Raw genomic sequence first — 16,296 nt, forward strand, 5'->3', positions numbered from 1 at the left:
TTCATGGACCTTATGAGCTACAACATGGCCTCCTTCAGAATAACATCATATAAATTGAGGTAGTTTGGCTTTTTGTCAACTCCGTCAGATGTCAACCTCATCAGAGTTTTTGTGACTCTTTCAGTGAAATTGTTGTCAAATCTCACTTAAGCAAAGGCTGTGAATATGAATGCAAGTGTGTATTTGTCGTGGTTGTCTGTTTTTCTGTTGTCATAATGAAATATTAGTGAGTACAATTTTGAGAAAATAGATTAGTTTAATGACATTTGGAATAGGGCTGTAACATGGCAAAATGTGGGAAAAGTAAAGCGTTGTGAACACTTTCTGAATGCTCTGTGCATCATCCAAGTATGTTCAGTCATTGCGGATGGTGATGCTGTGGTCAGGATGGATCTCTTAGAYGTTCAAACTCAGGCATTTTAAAGAACATCCTTTAAATGATACGTCCGAAGCCGCATCACATCTTTAAACGGATTATTTGAATAAAGGACCACATTCCTATCTCCCATCTACGTCTGATGTAGACTCAAGTGTCTCTGCAGACACATTTCCTGACTCTGCTTTGACTGGAAATCTCCATCCTCTAACAATTCACTTAACCCATAAGTAAACAGTGAGTCTACTCCAAAAACAAACTTTAAGAAACTGTCACAAGCGTTCCCCCCTGGCCTCTTATCTGCTTCTCACTTTCCCCCCACCCTTCCTCAATGTTCTCTGCTATCAACACAGAAAAATCTCCCAAAACACACCACCGCTTGGCTGTTTGGGGAAAACATGCAAATTAATGAAAAATAAATTTTTTTGATACTTTCTTTTTTTTTTTTTCAGAAAAACTGCTATTTGTAGATAAACTCGTGAATTACCCCTATTTTGGGAGAATWAAAGATATTTCTATTATTTGCAACATCTTATTGATTTTTTTTTCATGACTATCACAACAACTGGAGAAGTGGGCAAATTGCTGGGTTTGAATAAACCCATTAGTTTCCAAAAAAAAAWTTGCAGTTTTCTTTCAACACAACGAATTACTTGTTACCTGTTAGTAAGACAAAGAATTAAACTTATCAGTATTTGGGAGGTGGCGCCACCTAGTGGACTGAAATGCTGGAAGCAAGACTACCGTTTGACGAACTAAAAAAAAAAAAAGCTTTGTAAAAAAATTACAACTGTTGCATTAGCTGCAATAATACGCCTGTAATGAAATATGTTGAATCTAATAATATTGGGAAAATAGTTCAATTGAGAAGCAGTTACTTGTGAAACTTTTGAGGTTTATGTTACATCTGGTGTAACACATAGCATTTAAAAAAAAATTAAAATACAATTTTAAAAAAACATGATGGTAGTGTACTTTTTATCCTAACCATTACGCTTTATATTTATATTTAAATGGCTGAAAGCTCTTAAACGTTATACAGACGTAGGCAGATACAAAAAATATCATGAGGAAGAAATTGAACGTATCAGTGGATGTGTGTAGAGAAAAACTTATTGACATAAATCAATGGCATCGGCTTATGTTGTATGTGGATGAGGATATTTTAAGTACAAGTGTTATGTGACAAAAATAAGTAAAAAAAAAAAACAGCCTATACCAAAGTACAAGTATACACTTTATTTTGTATTTAGTCTTAGACTTCTCTTTATGCTTCACTGTGCTATTCTTAAGAATTCACAATAAACATTTTGTTCTATGATTGGCATTTACTTGAATTTTGTTATCAGATAACTTTGCACGAACAAAAGGAAAACAACACCATGTTTGTGGTGTACCTAATTTTGAGGTCGCACCTTGTAAAGATGTGTGAAGTCTTAAAATGAATGATCTATTGCATCAGCAAGTAATCTTACGCTGAATTTAACAAGTAAGCTTTCTTTTTTTGGCTGCAATAAATGTGGCAGGTGTTGCACTACAGAGACAGATGCAACTGGTAAAAATGTTTAAATACATTTATTCACAGTTAAGATGCATGGGAATTTCAATTCAATTAATTTTTAGCAAAAACACAAACAAACAAATAGATGAACGTGAATGCTTATGAAACTGCAACAATACTTTAAGGAAAACGAATCCAACAGAATTAGAGTAGCGAACTCAAACAGCACTTCAAAAAATAAAGTATAAATAATCAGAGGCCCTCTGCTTCGATAAAGACGGACGCCTCCGACCGTGTTGTTGTTAGGATGTTTCTCTGATGATCACGCTGCTGCTCCCCCGCAGCTGAACGAGAAGATCTCTGAACTCGCCCATCTTCTTCGGTGCTCTCCTCGGGGCGCGGACGTCCGCTGATGCCGGAACAACTTCAGTCACACCGTCCTTAGCACAACCCTCCGTTTCTGGATTTACTTGATCTCTGGGGTCGCTGACGCTGCTAAAACTCCTGTTTGAGTTGTCGACCATGGCTTTTGTTTTTGTGTGCTGGTGCAGACTGTTGTTTTGGAGACGCTGCTGCTTAGCAACGCGGGAGCCTTGAGAACTGCTCGTCCTCTTCCTCCTCCTCTTCTTCTTCTGATTTTCTGCCTTGGAATTGGCCCTTCTCAAGTTCCTGGCACGGATGGAATATAACATATGATGTTGTTTTATCCAATGCTGTATAATTGCTATATCTAAAAATAAAAAAATTCTGAGCTTGAAAAGTCAAAAATGTTCAACTTTTGAAATTCTTCCACGGTTTTTTTACAGAACATTTCTGAGGGGTTTTTTTTTTTCTAGCAAATTTTAAATTTTTAAACATTTTCCTTGTTCCTTCCAGATTTTTTTTGGCAAAAATGTACTCTTCCTCCCCCCCCCCCCTACATACAATGACCCTAATAACTGAAAAAAGTAAGCACACAGTTTACCTCTTGAGGAAAATGTGCGGCCTCGAACAGGGTGAGGATTGCTCTCCTCGTCTCACAACGACTCCATCATCCAGCTGAATGTGACTTAACAACCTCCTGTCAGCACACACCTAATATAAGCATGCATGTAAACAGCAGCAGCTATTATTAAACACACCTTCAGGTATCTTACCGTCTGGCATCAGGTTGTCCTTTAGGCTTCCATCTTTTCATCAGGACCCATTGGTCACAGGTCAGAGATTTGGGATCTGGAAGACAAACCAGGCCGTAAGAGTCCATGTGAGATGGGGGATTAGATATTTCTTATTCCAGTGGCTTAGTTTATGGTGAATAACAGCTTTTTTGAGAATAAATGTACAACAAAGAGGATGAGGTAAACCATGGCCATAGCTATTCAGATAAATAACGGTGTAGACTAGGGCTGATAAATTAATTGTGATTAATTTATCATTGTAATAATCGTCAACTAATTTAGTAATCAACTAATCGCTTCCCGGATTACACAGACTCAGAATAAAGGACATTTACTGAAAGAAACAGGACATTCAAGCAATAATTCAGCCAGAACWGCACAATATACATGTACATTTTGCACTTAAAAGAAAAAAAAAACCTGCCTGTAAATATGTGGCAGTGTTCGCTACACCTGGTTCAAATTCACTAGAGGAATGCTTTGCTTCATTTTAATTTTAAGAAATTGGCTTATTTGTTTATTTTCATTTTTTAATTTATTTTTAATATTGTGTAAAAAAAAAAAAAAAAGAAAAAAAGAAGGCATAAGTGAATAAATTAAAAAAAAACTTTAGAATGTGGCAACTTTTAAAAATCAGATTAATTACCAGCTTAATTAATAGATTAATCAATAACTAAATTAAGTGTTAAATGCAGCCCTACGTTATGACCAATACTGGTCATCTTTTCGACCAGGAAACRAATTTATTAGAAATAAAGCAGTTGGAGGAGCATGAGGATGCGAGCGAGTCTGACGAAACGACCTGATGCATTGTGGGAAGAGTGTAAGGAGGCGGCGGCAGCACGACGCTTTGGGGGATGTTGTTCTGCTTGGAAATGTTTTCCAGGAGTTATTGCAGGTTATAAATGAACGAATATACTTCATTAATCCCTAGAGGGGAAATTCACATTTGAGTAAATGATTATGATTATGTAAATCATGTCACAGAAACGGTTTCCCTCCCTAATTTCAGGAAACGCGTCTCTAATCTAATAAGATAAAGTATTAAACATACTTTTCACTAAGCCTGCATTTCAGTATTAAAATATTGTATTTATTTCATTGATCTGGTGTAATATTCAAATTCTAAACGTCATGTGTTCACCAAGTGTAAGCAGATAATCATAACCCCCCCCTSCCCCCCCAAAAAAAACTCCGTAGCAGTGTTAGAGTCCCTATACTTTAAATCATTGATGCACTCCTATTTTCTCATCCACGATTTTTTACACCAGATTTTACTTTTTCATTTCTCTTAGCACAGCACTTGTATGAATAAACTAACCATTATCTAGAAGTTTGCTTCTGATCGGCGTCTTCAACCTTTTAGTCTTCTCGTACAGCTTGTGGCAAGCTGAGCAAAGGTCGCGGTAAAGCTGGTCTCTGTAATCACAGCACAGAGCGGACGGACCGGAAACTATGCTGCTGTTGCTGCTTTCAGAGCCACTTTCATCATTTGACTTATCCAGTCCATAACTGAGTAAGCCAACAGCCTCCCTCGCGGCCCCTTCCTYGGAAAAAGGATTGCTGGTGATGAGGTCGATGATGTCACTTCCCTCGCTCTCATCCGCGTGGGTCTCCTCCAGCCGCGGCCTTCCTCTCTGGCTCCTRCGGCGAGACCGAGTGACGTCTTCGTTTGATGCAGGACTTTTCTGGGGGAACTTCAGTCTGGAGGATCGTCGGAGAGACATGGGCGTCGTCCAATTCAGGGTGTACTCAAATGATCTGTGAAAGAGCAACAGCGATTAAGTACAAGGGTWCATGTTACGCTGTTCCCTGTGGGCRAGCAATCCAAAATAAGGACTTTTATGCGTTTCCTTTCAAAATCCTATGAGCTCACCTGTAATATTCGACTTTTATGGACAGTGAGTGAGATACGTCAAAGTCATTTGTATCATACCTGCAACATTTGGAGACAAAAATAATAATAATCACGACAGATATATAGAAATATTACAGCTGCATATTAACTAAAACATGGTGTTCCTTTCCCTCATTGTTGACATCACATCAATAGGCAACCTGTGAAATTTAGTTTTCAGAGAAGATCAATGTTTTCTTCAACTAAATATGTACTCCTGATATGCTATGATACTGAATGAAAATAAAATTCACAACCTGCAACGTCTACGTTACGTCAGATTTTAGGATACATTTTTGGCAGGTAAATGTATTGCAATCTAATGAACGATTAACAGGCGGGTCGTGGTTAGAAACAGTAGCTAAACAGTGTAAAGTTAATTTACATTATAAAACGACAAAAGCTAAGCAAGGCCTTGTAAAGACCCGTGTCTTGATCGAAAAAGTTCAACTCCTGGCGAAAATTAACACTTTWGTTCAGCTAAAGTTTGAACCGAGGGGGAAACCAAGCTAGGCTAAAAACAAACAGAACATTCAGAGCGCCAGGTTCGCCGCTCTCTGCTGAACCGTGTTCAGATTTTAAACTCACGTCGGCTCACTTCCCTCACAGTTTTCATCTTCAGACATGCTCCTAGCTTCTTCATTCGTCTGCTAAAACTAGAGGAAGATAACCGCGCTTACACACCGGCTCGCGCTGGGATGCGCAGCTCTCGGACGTCATCTGCTAGGAGTCGGAGGAAAGGTGCGCGAGGCGGCGCATGGAACTCTGATGAGCCAATCACGAGCCAGCACTTCTATCCAGACTTCATCTACGGCAGAGAAGAATTACATTACAACGCCACCTGCTGGCCATGAGCGGTAGCGGTGAAGTAATTTCATATTTTTAAGAAGGATTTAAGAATTTTAAACATATTTCTCTGCTCCTAACTGGGTCATTGTTTTTTAAGCTATCTTATATTTCATATTCGTCAATCACCACATTTCTGTCTCTACCTATATTGCACGACTCCAAAATATAGATTATTTTTCTAATATTAGACTTTTAAGTTTCCTTAGTTCAAGCTGACTTCCCCTACTACTCGTGCTTCTTTGTAGAGCTTTTTGGCCACATTTTAACTTCATGATTAGATTAATTCAAAATTCTTCAATAATTGCTTCTTTGTCATTATAAAATTGTACTACATTGGTAGTAGTTGTAGTAGTTGTATGCCGRTTTTGTAAATGATCAATAGAATAATAAATTGACTACACACTATAGGCAATTCTGAAATCATTTGCTAAATGAAAAACTAAAATCAATATTTTGAAGATATTTCAGTCGTTCACAAATTTCTATATATAAATAAATTTGCACTTTGAAGATTTGACCTTATGCCTAGATCCCATCACCATAAACAAAATTAAAGTTGGAGAAAATTGCTCAGATTGCTCTAACGAATGGTCACCAGCATGTTTGTTTTCCAACATAGCCGGCTTGGCCCAATATCAGTGGTGCAAATTCCACAACTTTTTCCCCTACTGAGATTACTGAAGTTTGCATAAACACTCGTAAACCCCGTTATTGATGCCTGCTGAACTTTACCTCAGTTCTTTGGCTGACGAAACATCAGCAACAGGAGAAATGTAATCACTTAGTAACTAAAGCCTAAAGAACCAACAGTCTGACCTCTGACTACAGTAAACTGAGATAATTGCTGTTCTTTTGTTAAGGACTTTGAGCACTTTGAGAAGAGGAGCACAGGGCGTGGAAAGTTCACACTTGTTTTCAAAGGAGAGCAAAGAAGGGTTTTGTTGTTTTTCTTGTTTCATTGGCGATACGTGAAGAAGGAAGGACGAAGAATGAGGAAAGCATATTTTTTGGTATTATTCCTCCTGAGCATGGCTGTAGAGGGAAGAGGTGCTGCAGGGAAAGTAAAGGACTCTGCAGAGACTCCCAAGCTTGTCAAGGCAAGCAAAGTCAAAGAAACCGACACCATTCCTGAAAAAAGCGGCTCTTCTTCAGGRTTTCTAGGTAACCTGCTGGTGGTGCCTATGGATGGGAGTCACTGGGTGGGCATAAAAGCCATCGCACAAGAAATGGGTCGGCGTGGACACAGGGTCACCGTGGTGATTCCGGAGATCAACATACGGATGGGTCCGGGGAAATACTATGACACGATCACCTATCCTGTTCCCTACGACCGGGACTACATGAATTTTGTGATGAACTCGCACAAGGACATCTTGGAGAAATCGGCGCAGCCTTTTATAGAGAAGATGAAGAAGCTATTCAGTCAGATCCAGAAAATTACAAACGCTCTTCACACCACGGCAGAGAGTCTTCTGTTCAACGCCAGCCTCATTTCTCATCTGGCACAGCAGGTGAGTGAACATACAGCACGGGGACAGATTTTTMGATTAYGCACAAAAGATATGGTTTTTGCTTCAGTTTTATCAAGTGTGTTGYCTGAACTWCCCTCTGAAATTGCAGTRTAGACATTTTCAAGGAATATTTCCGTATATTGCTTGGAATTCCTTGTTTTAAYGGTGGCATTAATTTTAACCTATTTATTTTCTGCTATTAAATTTTTTGAGGCCTTTCCTAAAAAAAAAAAAGAATATCAGCATACAACGCCCAAAACTTTTTGATCTATTTATTGTGTCTCACATGCCTCAGCAACCACAAACTTCAATTAATTTTCTTGTATTTTATGTAAAAATCCAACACAAGGTACTGAGTATTTTTCTTCTCTCCTTCTGTCTCAATTCCTTCATAGAACTTCGATGCAGTCCTGACTGACCCAATGGTTCCAACAGGCTTGATCGTTGCTCACAAATTAGGTAAATCACCCCCCACCCCTTTTTGTTATGTGGTTTGTTTGTTCTTCTATGCAATGGATCACACATGTTTTAACAAGTTCCACCTCAATACAAACTGCATTCCTAATGAAACTCCACTTGAACTAACATRAAATCACAAACCTGCACGCCGACGTAAAGAGGTAGCTGAGGATTCTAACAAGCACCTACATTTTTGGAATGCAAGTCATGGTTCAATCACTTTCCAAAAAATCCCTAATAATAACAACCCTCCATCTTTCTTTCTGTACCTATTGAAAGTAAATGATTTTCTTCACAATTAATGGATTAGATTAACCAGAATATTATGTAAAAGTCAACTGGTTTCAGTCACTCAATCATTAAGTGAGACACAATATATGGATTAGTAAAATAAAGACTCATGTTTTAGCTCCTTTATTTCTCCTAAGCATGTTGAGTTTCTGCTATCAGGCAATAAAAACACAACATTTAAGATTAGAATATTACTTCAGACCAAAGAAWGATTTCAAAAACATAAATGTGGACTTRATGAAAAGTATGTTTAAAACCGGCTTAAAAGTTATTTTCTGAAAGTACGCTTTAAAATCTGTACTTTWATATGTAATCTCTACTATCGTAATATTATAATTAACATTATTTAAGTTCCCTGTGGGATCAATAAAGTATTGAATTGAAATAGTGCCATTTTCTTCCGCGAGCCACCAACAGGCAGCGGTTTATGAGTCGTGTGTACCCTAAATCACTTCCAGGTATCCCCACCATTAACTTACTGCGGGGRGTTCCCTGCTCTCTGGATATGAAGGCTACMGGCTGTCCCTCCCCACCTTCCTTTGTGCCTCGATTCTTCACCGGATACACAGACAGGATGAACTTCAAGCAGCGCGTCATTAACACTTTGGTGAGTACAGCGAATGGAAAATAAAAGACGGCTGCTCCAGCTTTGAATCAAAGCGTTTAGTATAAGCAAAAAACTACCTCCAAATTTAAGCTAACACTGTGTAGTTTTGCAATCTTTGGACACCATTTGATAATTGACAAAAATGTACCCGTTTTGTGCCAACTCTGAGTGATCAAAGAACAAAACAACAGTTTTTCATTTTGATTTTGCAATGCCAGGGTTTGTACACCATAGCCATGGCCTTGCTTCGTTTCTGACCCACAGGTGGCGTTACTGGAGCCGTTGTTTTGCAGRCTGATGTTCTGGCACTTTGACCAAATAGCCTATGACTTCCTGGAAGAGAAGGTGAGCGTGGCAGAGCTTTTTGCCGAGTCCGCTATCTGGCTGCTCAGGTAGGATGTTACAAGATTATTTTTATACCTTATTTTTTAGATAAGGTCATYCTTCCTTGAGGCCTCAAGACTTAKGCAACAATGAAGAAATGTGTGTTAAGTTTGAATTTTCTTGTGATTCTGTTCACACAAGGATTGACTTTACACTGGAGTTTCCCCGCCCTCTCATGCCCAACGTTGTCCTGGTCGGTGGGATCAATTGTAAAGTGAGGARCCCTCTTCCTGAAGTGAGACATTTTTACCAAATCTCAAACTTTTCCTGACGTTCCTCCTCAGCGCCTCTGGGTGAGAAGAAACGTTAAGAAGCTCTGATGTGTGTTTTCAGGATTTGGCGTCGTGGTTATCAGGCGAGCATGGGTTTGTGGTGTTCACTCTGGGCACCATGGTTTCAGAGCTGCCAGATTACATCACTTCTACCTTCCTGGATGCCTTCAGCCARATTCCTCAGAAGGTGCAGGGACACTAGTGGATAACAATATAAAGTCATCCGGTGCCTTGTAAAGCCACTCATATTCCTTAAATATGTTCATATTATTTTGTCATGCTGTCATTTAAAGAGCCAGACCAACACAAAGTGCAAAACTGTGAGGTAGATGGAAAAAGAAACATGATTTACAACATTACAAATAATTGAAAGCGATCTATTTGAGTCCAGCTCAATGTCAATTTAATACCAGCTGTTCTCTGGCCACATAAGTTGAACTGAACTGAAAAGCAAATGCATGCCACACTTTTCAGTGAGAATTTCTGAAATTAATTTTCCTTTTCAGAATGATGCAAYACTGATTTTGAAGAAGTTCAGTAGGTGTGAATACTTCTGCATGTAACCTCAAGCTTTCCAAACTAAAAGCTCTATTAACACTTCTGATAGGTGATATGGAGGTACACTGGCAAGTTTACATCCAGAATCCCAGACAATGTGAAGATAATGAAATGGGTGCCTCAGAACGACCTGTTAGGTAGTAAACCTATCTAAAACCTCTAGSAGGATGACATATCACTGCTCAGACATATAAAACATCTAATGTTGTAAATAATTTGATGTCTTTTGAAAGCTCATCCTGGAGTTCGGGCTTTCATCACTCACGCCGGCTCACACGGAACATTTGAGGGCTTGTGTCACGGTGTTCCCATGGTTTTGGTACCACTGGCCGCAGAGCAGCCCGACAACGCACAGAAGATAGCGAGCAGAGGAGCCGGAATCGTACTGGATATCACCTCTGTCACCACAGAAACCCTGCTGAAGGGGCTGAACGAGGTCATCAACGACCCCAGGTAGGAGGCGGCGCAGCTGAAACATTTGTCCCCTTCAGCTGTGAGTTCAACCTGTTCCATCCCTGTGTGTGTGCGCACAGGTACAAAGAGAACATCCAGAAGCTTTCGGCTCTTCACACCGACCGGCCGATCGACCCTCTGGATCTGTCAGTGTTCTGGACTGAATTTGTCATGCAACATAAAGGAGCGAARCACCTCAGACCTGCTTTCCATGACCTGTACTGGTTCCAGTACCACAGCCTGGACGTCATKGCCGTACTAGCTACAGTGCTGCTGGTTTTTGTGGCACTGACATTTAAATGTCTGAAGCTCTGCCTCAGGAAACTGAGCAGGAAGAAGAAGCAAGAGTAGTTGGTGTTGCAAATTCTCCGCTTCCACCCTGATCAGTGGGAGGACAGGAAGTTTTAAAAAAAGTGGTAAAAATCCTGATTTTAAAACACCGTAAAGAATAAAAATAAATCTATGGAGGGGATCAAAAGAAGCTTTATTAAACTGAAAATACAGATTATCATAAAATCAAATTACATAATGCTGGCTCCAGGGAGGAGAATCAGTGTCCTCCTTTCTTTGGGGGAAACATGGTGTACTCTATTGCCAGAGCGACGGTGAACGCAGCGAAGCCCCATTTAAATCCTCGGAACAGAACTTCYGACAGAGTGATCGCGCGCGCGAAGCCGCCYGAATACCTCCATGCCTCGTTGCTGCAGGCGAACAGAGACAGAGGGGAGAAGGCAGTCAGACATCATCTTGGATACAAACATAACCTTGTTAAAGTGCCAGATTTATCCAGCATAAAAACTAGACTTTGATAAATTGATTGGAAACTCTGCTAAGCTGCAATAATATAGTTACATAAACCTTAAAGTGATAGTTTATTAAAACAACGTTTGACTCAGTTTTGACATCGAGGTTTCTTTGGTGGGAGTCACTCAGCATCCTGTATTGTGATGTGCAAATATTTGCCAACTCTGCCTCACATATCCGTCAGACGTTAGCTGAATTTACATTACAAGGATACACAGACACCCTGTTATTTCTGTTTAATCAGATTCAACGCAATCAATGGCAGGTGTAAACACAAAAAAACTTAATGCCGAAACTGAATCAAAAGTTGYCTTAAAATATTAGTTTAAAKATTCACTGGGATGTTGAAACTTATTATTTTTCATATTTGTTCCTTTAAGTTGTGGAACTGTAATTAATGTACTTACATTTCTCAGACATTTTTACATGTGTGTAAAGATACTGACCGAGCCCACGGGTCTTTGAGGCCCCTGGCTGCCAGTCGCTGCTGCGTGAACTCCAGCGGGGTTCCTTCCACCTTCCACTGCCGCCAGTCCGGCATGGACATCTTGCTGTGGCCGTGATCACCTCCCATGCTGAAAGCAAAAATGTTTCTCAGTCCTCATCTTGTTGGTGCTTCAAATGCTCTTTGTGTTCTCCTTTCATAAAATAAGTTAAATCTCCGGTTGTAAATGTGTTTAGTACAACTCACTGTAAATAAGATAATGAAAACAAGGAGAAGAAAGCTTCACGGACATGGTTAAAATGCTAAGTTTATACATGTTTTGTGCTCTTCTATGACAGCAGCTGTATCACTTTTACAAATTTCWTTATGTTCTTTAGAAACTCTTCTMTTGTGACGTTCTTCCAAGACATAATTTATGAAGATGCCTTTTATCCTTTGTAATCTGTTTTAGTTACGTTTAAAACGTACGTCAATAAAACTAATTAAATTAGTTTGAATTATTTTTCCTTTACACTTAATTATGTTTTATACCAGCGTTAATCTGCCCATATTATAGATGCTACAACTTTTAAGCAGAAAAGTTGGAAAGAGGCCTTTTTAATATGAGACAACAGGAACCATAACTGTAATATACCAAAGCACAACGATGTCAGCACACTACACATGTATCTACTTTTCTTTCTTTCTTTAGATAAAACAATAGCTGTACTCTTTCTGAAGGAAGTCAATAATTTCTCAGCTAGCACGCTAGCTAGCCTACGATATTACAAATTCACTCCAAGACCTRTTTTAGCTTACTGCTTTGTTTGCGGTAATAATGTGGAACCACAACCCGAGATATGGCAATAGAAATAGCTATATAATGTAAAGCTTAAAAAAAATAAATAGGTGTACCTGAACGGTTTGTTGTGACCTCTGCTGCTGAAGTGAAGACTGCGACAATCAGCGGCACTTGACGGCAGAATTACGGCGAAGTGTTGAGGACAAAAAACCAACGTTTTCATAAAGCGCGAGCATACGTATAACGTAATATGTGATTAGGTTTACATATATTTACTGGAATAATAAATATTTTGCTTATGTAAAAAATAAAGTTGACCTTCATTAGAGTATACTCCACCAAAAATATATCGATGTTACTTGGTTACCAACTTAGTATGAACTTATGTCCACATATTCACTATTCTTGTTCAAGATAAAATGAGAAGTAAAATTCTTAAGATTCATGATTTAACACACAAATATAGATTTTGTTGTATACTGTGACTATATTACACATATTAAAAATACCTCCATATAGTTAGCTTTCACTATCACGTGTAAATATACCATAACAATCCAACTAACACAAATTGATGACTAGGTCAAGCTGAAATACAGATGAAATTGATATAATTGATGGATGTATGGATGCAGCTTAGAAAACTGAATAAACAAGTAAATCAGGAAACTACAACATTTTTCCTACCTCTTCCCATCCTTACATAGACCTTAAAAATACAAAAATACTTATATTACAAACATTAAAAAAAAAATTGTTCCCAGGCAAAAGTGCAGACTACCCATATTTTATTGTTTACATTTTTTAATCTCTTAGTGTTTAGCACTTTTTAAGTGACTAAACTTCCATTTGTAAAGCACTTGTGTGTTAAGTAAAAAGAAGTATGGTATTACCTTCAAAATAGCTGAAAATGCTAATAATTAAAATATTTTAGCATCAAATTCATCTATCCCAACAAAAAGTTACACTTATGTTGCTACTTTATTATATACAAATTTGCACACAATTTCCACTATAAACCACACTCCACATATATACATTAGGTTCGATCATTAAGGGTCTGGTGATTTACCACTGTGGCTGTACTTCTGAGGTACTTGCCATCTAACCATTTGCTGTTTGCATGTTCTAGAATGTATTAAAGTTTGCTTTGTGTCTTGAGCAGYTCCTTCAGAGCGTCCAGGTTTTCCCCCTGTGGAGCTTCAGGCCATGAGCTGTGCTCTGCACACAAAACACACAGAAACAATCGGCTCACTATAAAATACATTGTATAAAAAACAACCTTAGAAAGCCGACAATATAAGTGTAGCTGTGATAACGAGCTGCACATACCAGGTATCTCCCACAGGGCGTGATACAGGCTCTGTCCTGCATCCACTCTCAGGGTAGCCCCAGAGATGTACGAGGCACCRGGAGACAGCAGGAAACATACAGCAGAGGAGACCTGAGCAAAGAAAAGTAGATTTTATTGGCTTTAAATGTCTTATAATTAAATAACTCTGCACATTAATTTAAATACATTGTACCATGGGTGTTACAAGAARCATGATTTATAACACAAACTTTCTGGGCTGATTAATATTTCTGTYTTCAATTAGTAGTTTCATTGGATTATTCGTACATTCCAGCACATGTCTTTACCCTAAGCAATAGTTGTTGATGATTGTGGTTGTATTTTAAAAAGAACACACCTCTTCTGGCAGTCCTAGTCTCTTTGCAGGGGTAAGTGGGATGGACATCTTGAAGAGGTGAGGTCCAAGCTCCTTATAGTTCTCCATCGCAGTTTTGGAGAAGATTGTTCCCTTAAGCCAAACAAATACCCCAGTTACTGCAGCACAGAAACATAGGCTCTGATCAGTCCATAGCTTCACGTACAGGTGCCACAGCATTGACTCGGACTCCTGAGGTTGCCCACTCGATGGCCATCGTCTTGGTTAGGTTATCCACGGCTGACCTCGCTGCTCCTGTGTGCCTGTCAGCGAGAGGCAACGGCAGGACATAGCAGGAAGTGTGCAGAAACTTTTCACATCGTTAAGTCAGTTTGTTGGTGAACGCGTCTTACGCCATGCCTGGGAAGCCTTTCCACATGTCAGCGATGATGTTGACGATCACTCCTCCGTGCTGCTTCATCCAGGCTGTGTAGACTGAGAGAAGGGACATGGGGCGGTCATGTAGAGAACTCGGTGTCTTGATGCAAGTATTTGTATGCCTTGAACTTTTTCACAAGAAAACAAATGTCTGTCAGATTTGAAAAATCTGTTATTATTCTTCTACTTCTCAACTGCACTCATGGTCCGTCGCATTTAGATTCATCGGGATGAGTTGATTTTTGAAATGATCATCAACTAATTTAGTAAACAATCACTTCTTAACTGGAGTATACAAACTCTAAAAAAAGCAAGAAAAAATTTAGAAATTTAGCATTTAAGATTTTTAAAAATACTGCTTTGTCTAAAAGCAGTTCCATGTAGAACTCCTCAAGTGTCATAGTTTTGTTTGTTTGCATCTATTCATGCTTTTCTAATATTGTATAAAAATGACTCAAGTGATTAGATGAAAAATCTGCAAAATGTTCCAATATTTTTTATCTGAAGGTGCCTGACTTGAACTTACCCTCCTTGCAGCAGTAAAAGGTTCCAGTGAGGTTGGTGTCTATCACAGCCTTCCAGCCTTTGGAGGCTATCTTCTCCACCGGGCTGCTGAACTGACCCCCTCCGTTGTTCACCAGGTAGTCTATCCTACCATACCGCTTCAGCACCGAAGACACAAGAGCCTTCACCTGTCACAAAAAAAACCCAAGTTGCAACAGTCCAGTTAGAGCAGTCACTCCTGCTGAGCAGATGAGCATGCAGAGAGGTCTGAACATGTTGTCTCGCCTCGTCCTCACTGCGGATGTTACAGGAAACCGGGGTGACACTAGCAGGGCTATTGGGGGGGATCTTCTGCCTCATCTCCTGAGCCGCTGCCTCCAGCCTTTCTGCCTTCCTGCTGGAGATCACCACGCTGCAGCCTGCAGACAAAGCAGCAGCAGGAGGTCAGAGGGGTCACGAGACATGATATGAAGCTGATGATCAGCAAGTTACCGATGACAAGTCCTTATGTTTATGTAAATATGCCTCTGAATCTAAAATTAATTTGCTCCTCTTCTGATGAATAAGACTGTAAAACAAACGTTGTGTTACGTAACAACGGCACTACACGTGCGTACTTAAGATAGGGTACATTCAAGGTTAATTATTACCTAAAAAACATGTATCTGTAGTGTAGTTCATTTGGCGATGGTCACCAGATAGGTATTGAAAAATCTACTGAGTTTGTTAAAAGTAAAGAAAATTAACTTTATTTTTTATTTGAACAAACTAGTCTCACCTAGCTCCAGCAGCTCCGCAGAGATGGCTTTACCGATCCCCGTCCCTCCGCCGGTCACTATCGCTACTTTGTGGTTGAACAAGCCCGGTCGGAAAACACTGGACGCCGCCATACTTGTTTCTACTAGGAGTCAGTTGGAGTGACGGCTCTTACCTGAGTAACAGCGCCCCCCTCCGGACACACTCCGTAACCATCCATTTTGTTTTGAAGACGTTTACTTCGGATGAACTTTTCAAAGGATTTTAAACTGAATGAACATTATTTTTTCATACTAAATTAAGCACAGCAAGCTAATAGTATCACGATTTGAATATGGTTTTGAAAGCAGTTTACTAAAGTGTGAGAAAGAGTAAAATAGCACAATTAACATTTTCCCAATATCAGAATCGGCAAAAAAACAAAACAAAAAACGGGGTGAAGTCACCAAAACGTGAATTTCACTAGGACGTTTTTGGGTTAACTTGTCCTGCCAGATGTCACCAACATTGATCTTTCCCTCAAACATGAAATGAGTTACATTTCTCCTTAGTATACTGCTGATCGATCCTTCCAAACTTCATCATATAAAAAACTAACTTCCTA

The 16,296-nt window shown here is 39.3% G+C and overlaps 4 protein-coding genes across 5 annotated transcripts; 1 reads left to right on the forward strand and 3 right to left on the reverse strand.

Annotated features, from left to right (window-relative positions):
* Positions 1-1,697: 1,697 nt before the first annotated feature.
* Positions 1,698-5,684, reverse strand: LOC103478846 (uncharacterized). 2 transcript variants are annotated; one of them, XM_008432923.2, is made up of 6 exons: positions 5,520-5,684; positions 4,911-4,923; positions 4,356-4,795; positions 3,014-3,089; positions 2,842-2,937; positions 1,698-2,546 (listed from the first exon to the last, which is right to left on the reverse strand). In XM_008432923.2, exons 1-6 carry the CDS (start codon positions 5,572-5,574, stop codon positions 2,180-2,182), a joined length of 1,047 nt encoding a protein of 348 aa, XP_008431145.1. In that variant the 5' UTR covers positions 5,575-5,684; the 3' UTR covers positions 1,698-2,179. The 2 variants fall into 2 exon arrangements, with proteins under 2 accessions (XP_008431145.1, XP_008431144.1); XM_008432922.2 differs by having other exon boundaries at positions 1,701-2,546; positions 4,911-4,970; positions 5,520-5,674.
* Positions 5,685-6,663: 979 nt separating this feature from the next.
* On the forward strand, positions 6,664-10,686 carry LOC103478848 (UDP-glucuronosyltransferase 1-1-like). The gene is made up of 9 exons (XM_008432925.2): positions 6,664-7,291; positions 7,687-7,750; positions 8,500-8,648; positions 8,913-9,040; positions 9,174-9,267; positions 9,366-9,491; positions 9,912-9,999; positions 10,096-10,315; positions 10,396-10,686. The coding sequence occupies exons 1-9, from the start codon at positions 6,770-6,772 to the stop codon at positions 10,664-10,666; spliced, it is 1,662 nt and encodes a 553-aa protein (XP_008431147.1). The 5' UTR covers positions 6,664-6,769; the 3' UTR covers positions 10,667-10,686.
* Positions 10,687-10,776: 90 nt separating this feature from the next.
* ndufb3 (NADH:ubiquinone oxidoreductase subunit B3) lies at positions 10,777-12,581 on the reverse strand. Its single transcript, XM_008432926.2, is given in 4 exon segments — positions 10,777-11,016; positions 11,566-11,694; positions 12,459-12,554; positions 12,556-12,581. Coding segments are annotated over 4 exon segments (402 nt in total). The 3' UTR covers positions 10,777-10,865.
* Positions 12,582-13,307: 726 nt separating this feature from the next.
* Positions 13,308-15,853, reverse strand: pecr (peroxisomal trans-2-enoyl-CoA reductase). The gene is made up of 8 exons (XM_008432927.2): positions 15,715-15,853; positions 15,222-15,355; positions 14,959-15,124; positions 14,408-14,489; positions 14,221-14,317; positions 14,037-14,147; positions 13,678-13,789; positions 13,308-13,566 (listed from the first exon to the last, which is right to left on the reverse strand). Exons 1-8 carry the CDS (start codon positions 15,824-15,826, stop codon positions 13,484-13,486), a joined length of 897 nt encoding a protein of 298 aa, XP_008431149.1. The 5' UTR covers positions 15,827-15,853; the 3' UTR covers positions 13,308-13,483.
* Between the last annotated feature and the right edge of the window lie 443 nt (positions 15,854-16,296).

This window comes from Poecilia reticulata, linkage group LG17 (genome assembly GCF_000633615.1).
Source record: "Poecilia reticulata strain Guanapo linkage group LG17, Guppy_female_1.0+MT, whole genome shotgun sequence".
In the NCBI taxonomy this organism is placed as follows: Eukaryota; Metazoa; Chordata; class Actinopteri; order Cyprinodontiformes; family Poeciliidae; genus Poecilia; species Poecilia reticulata.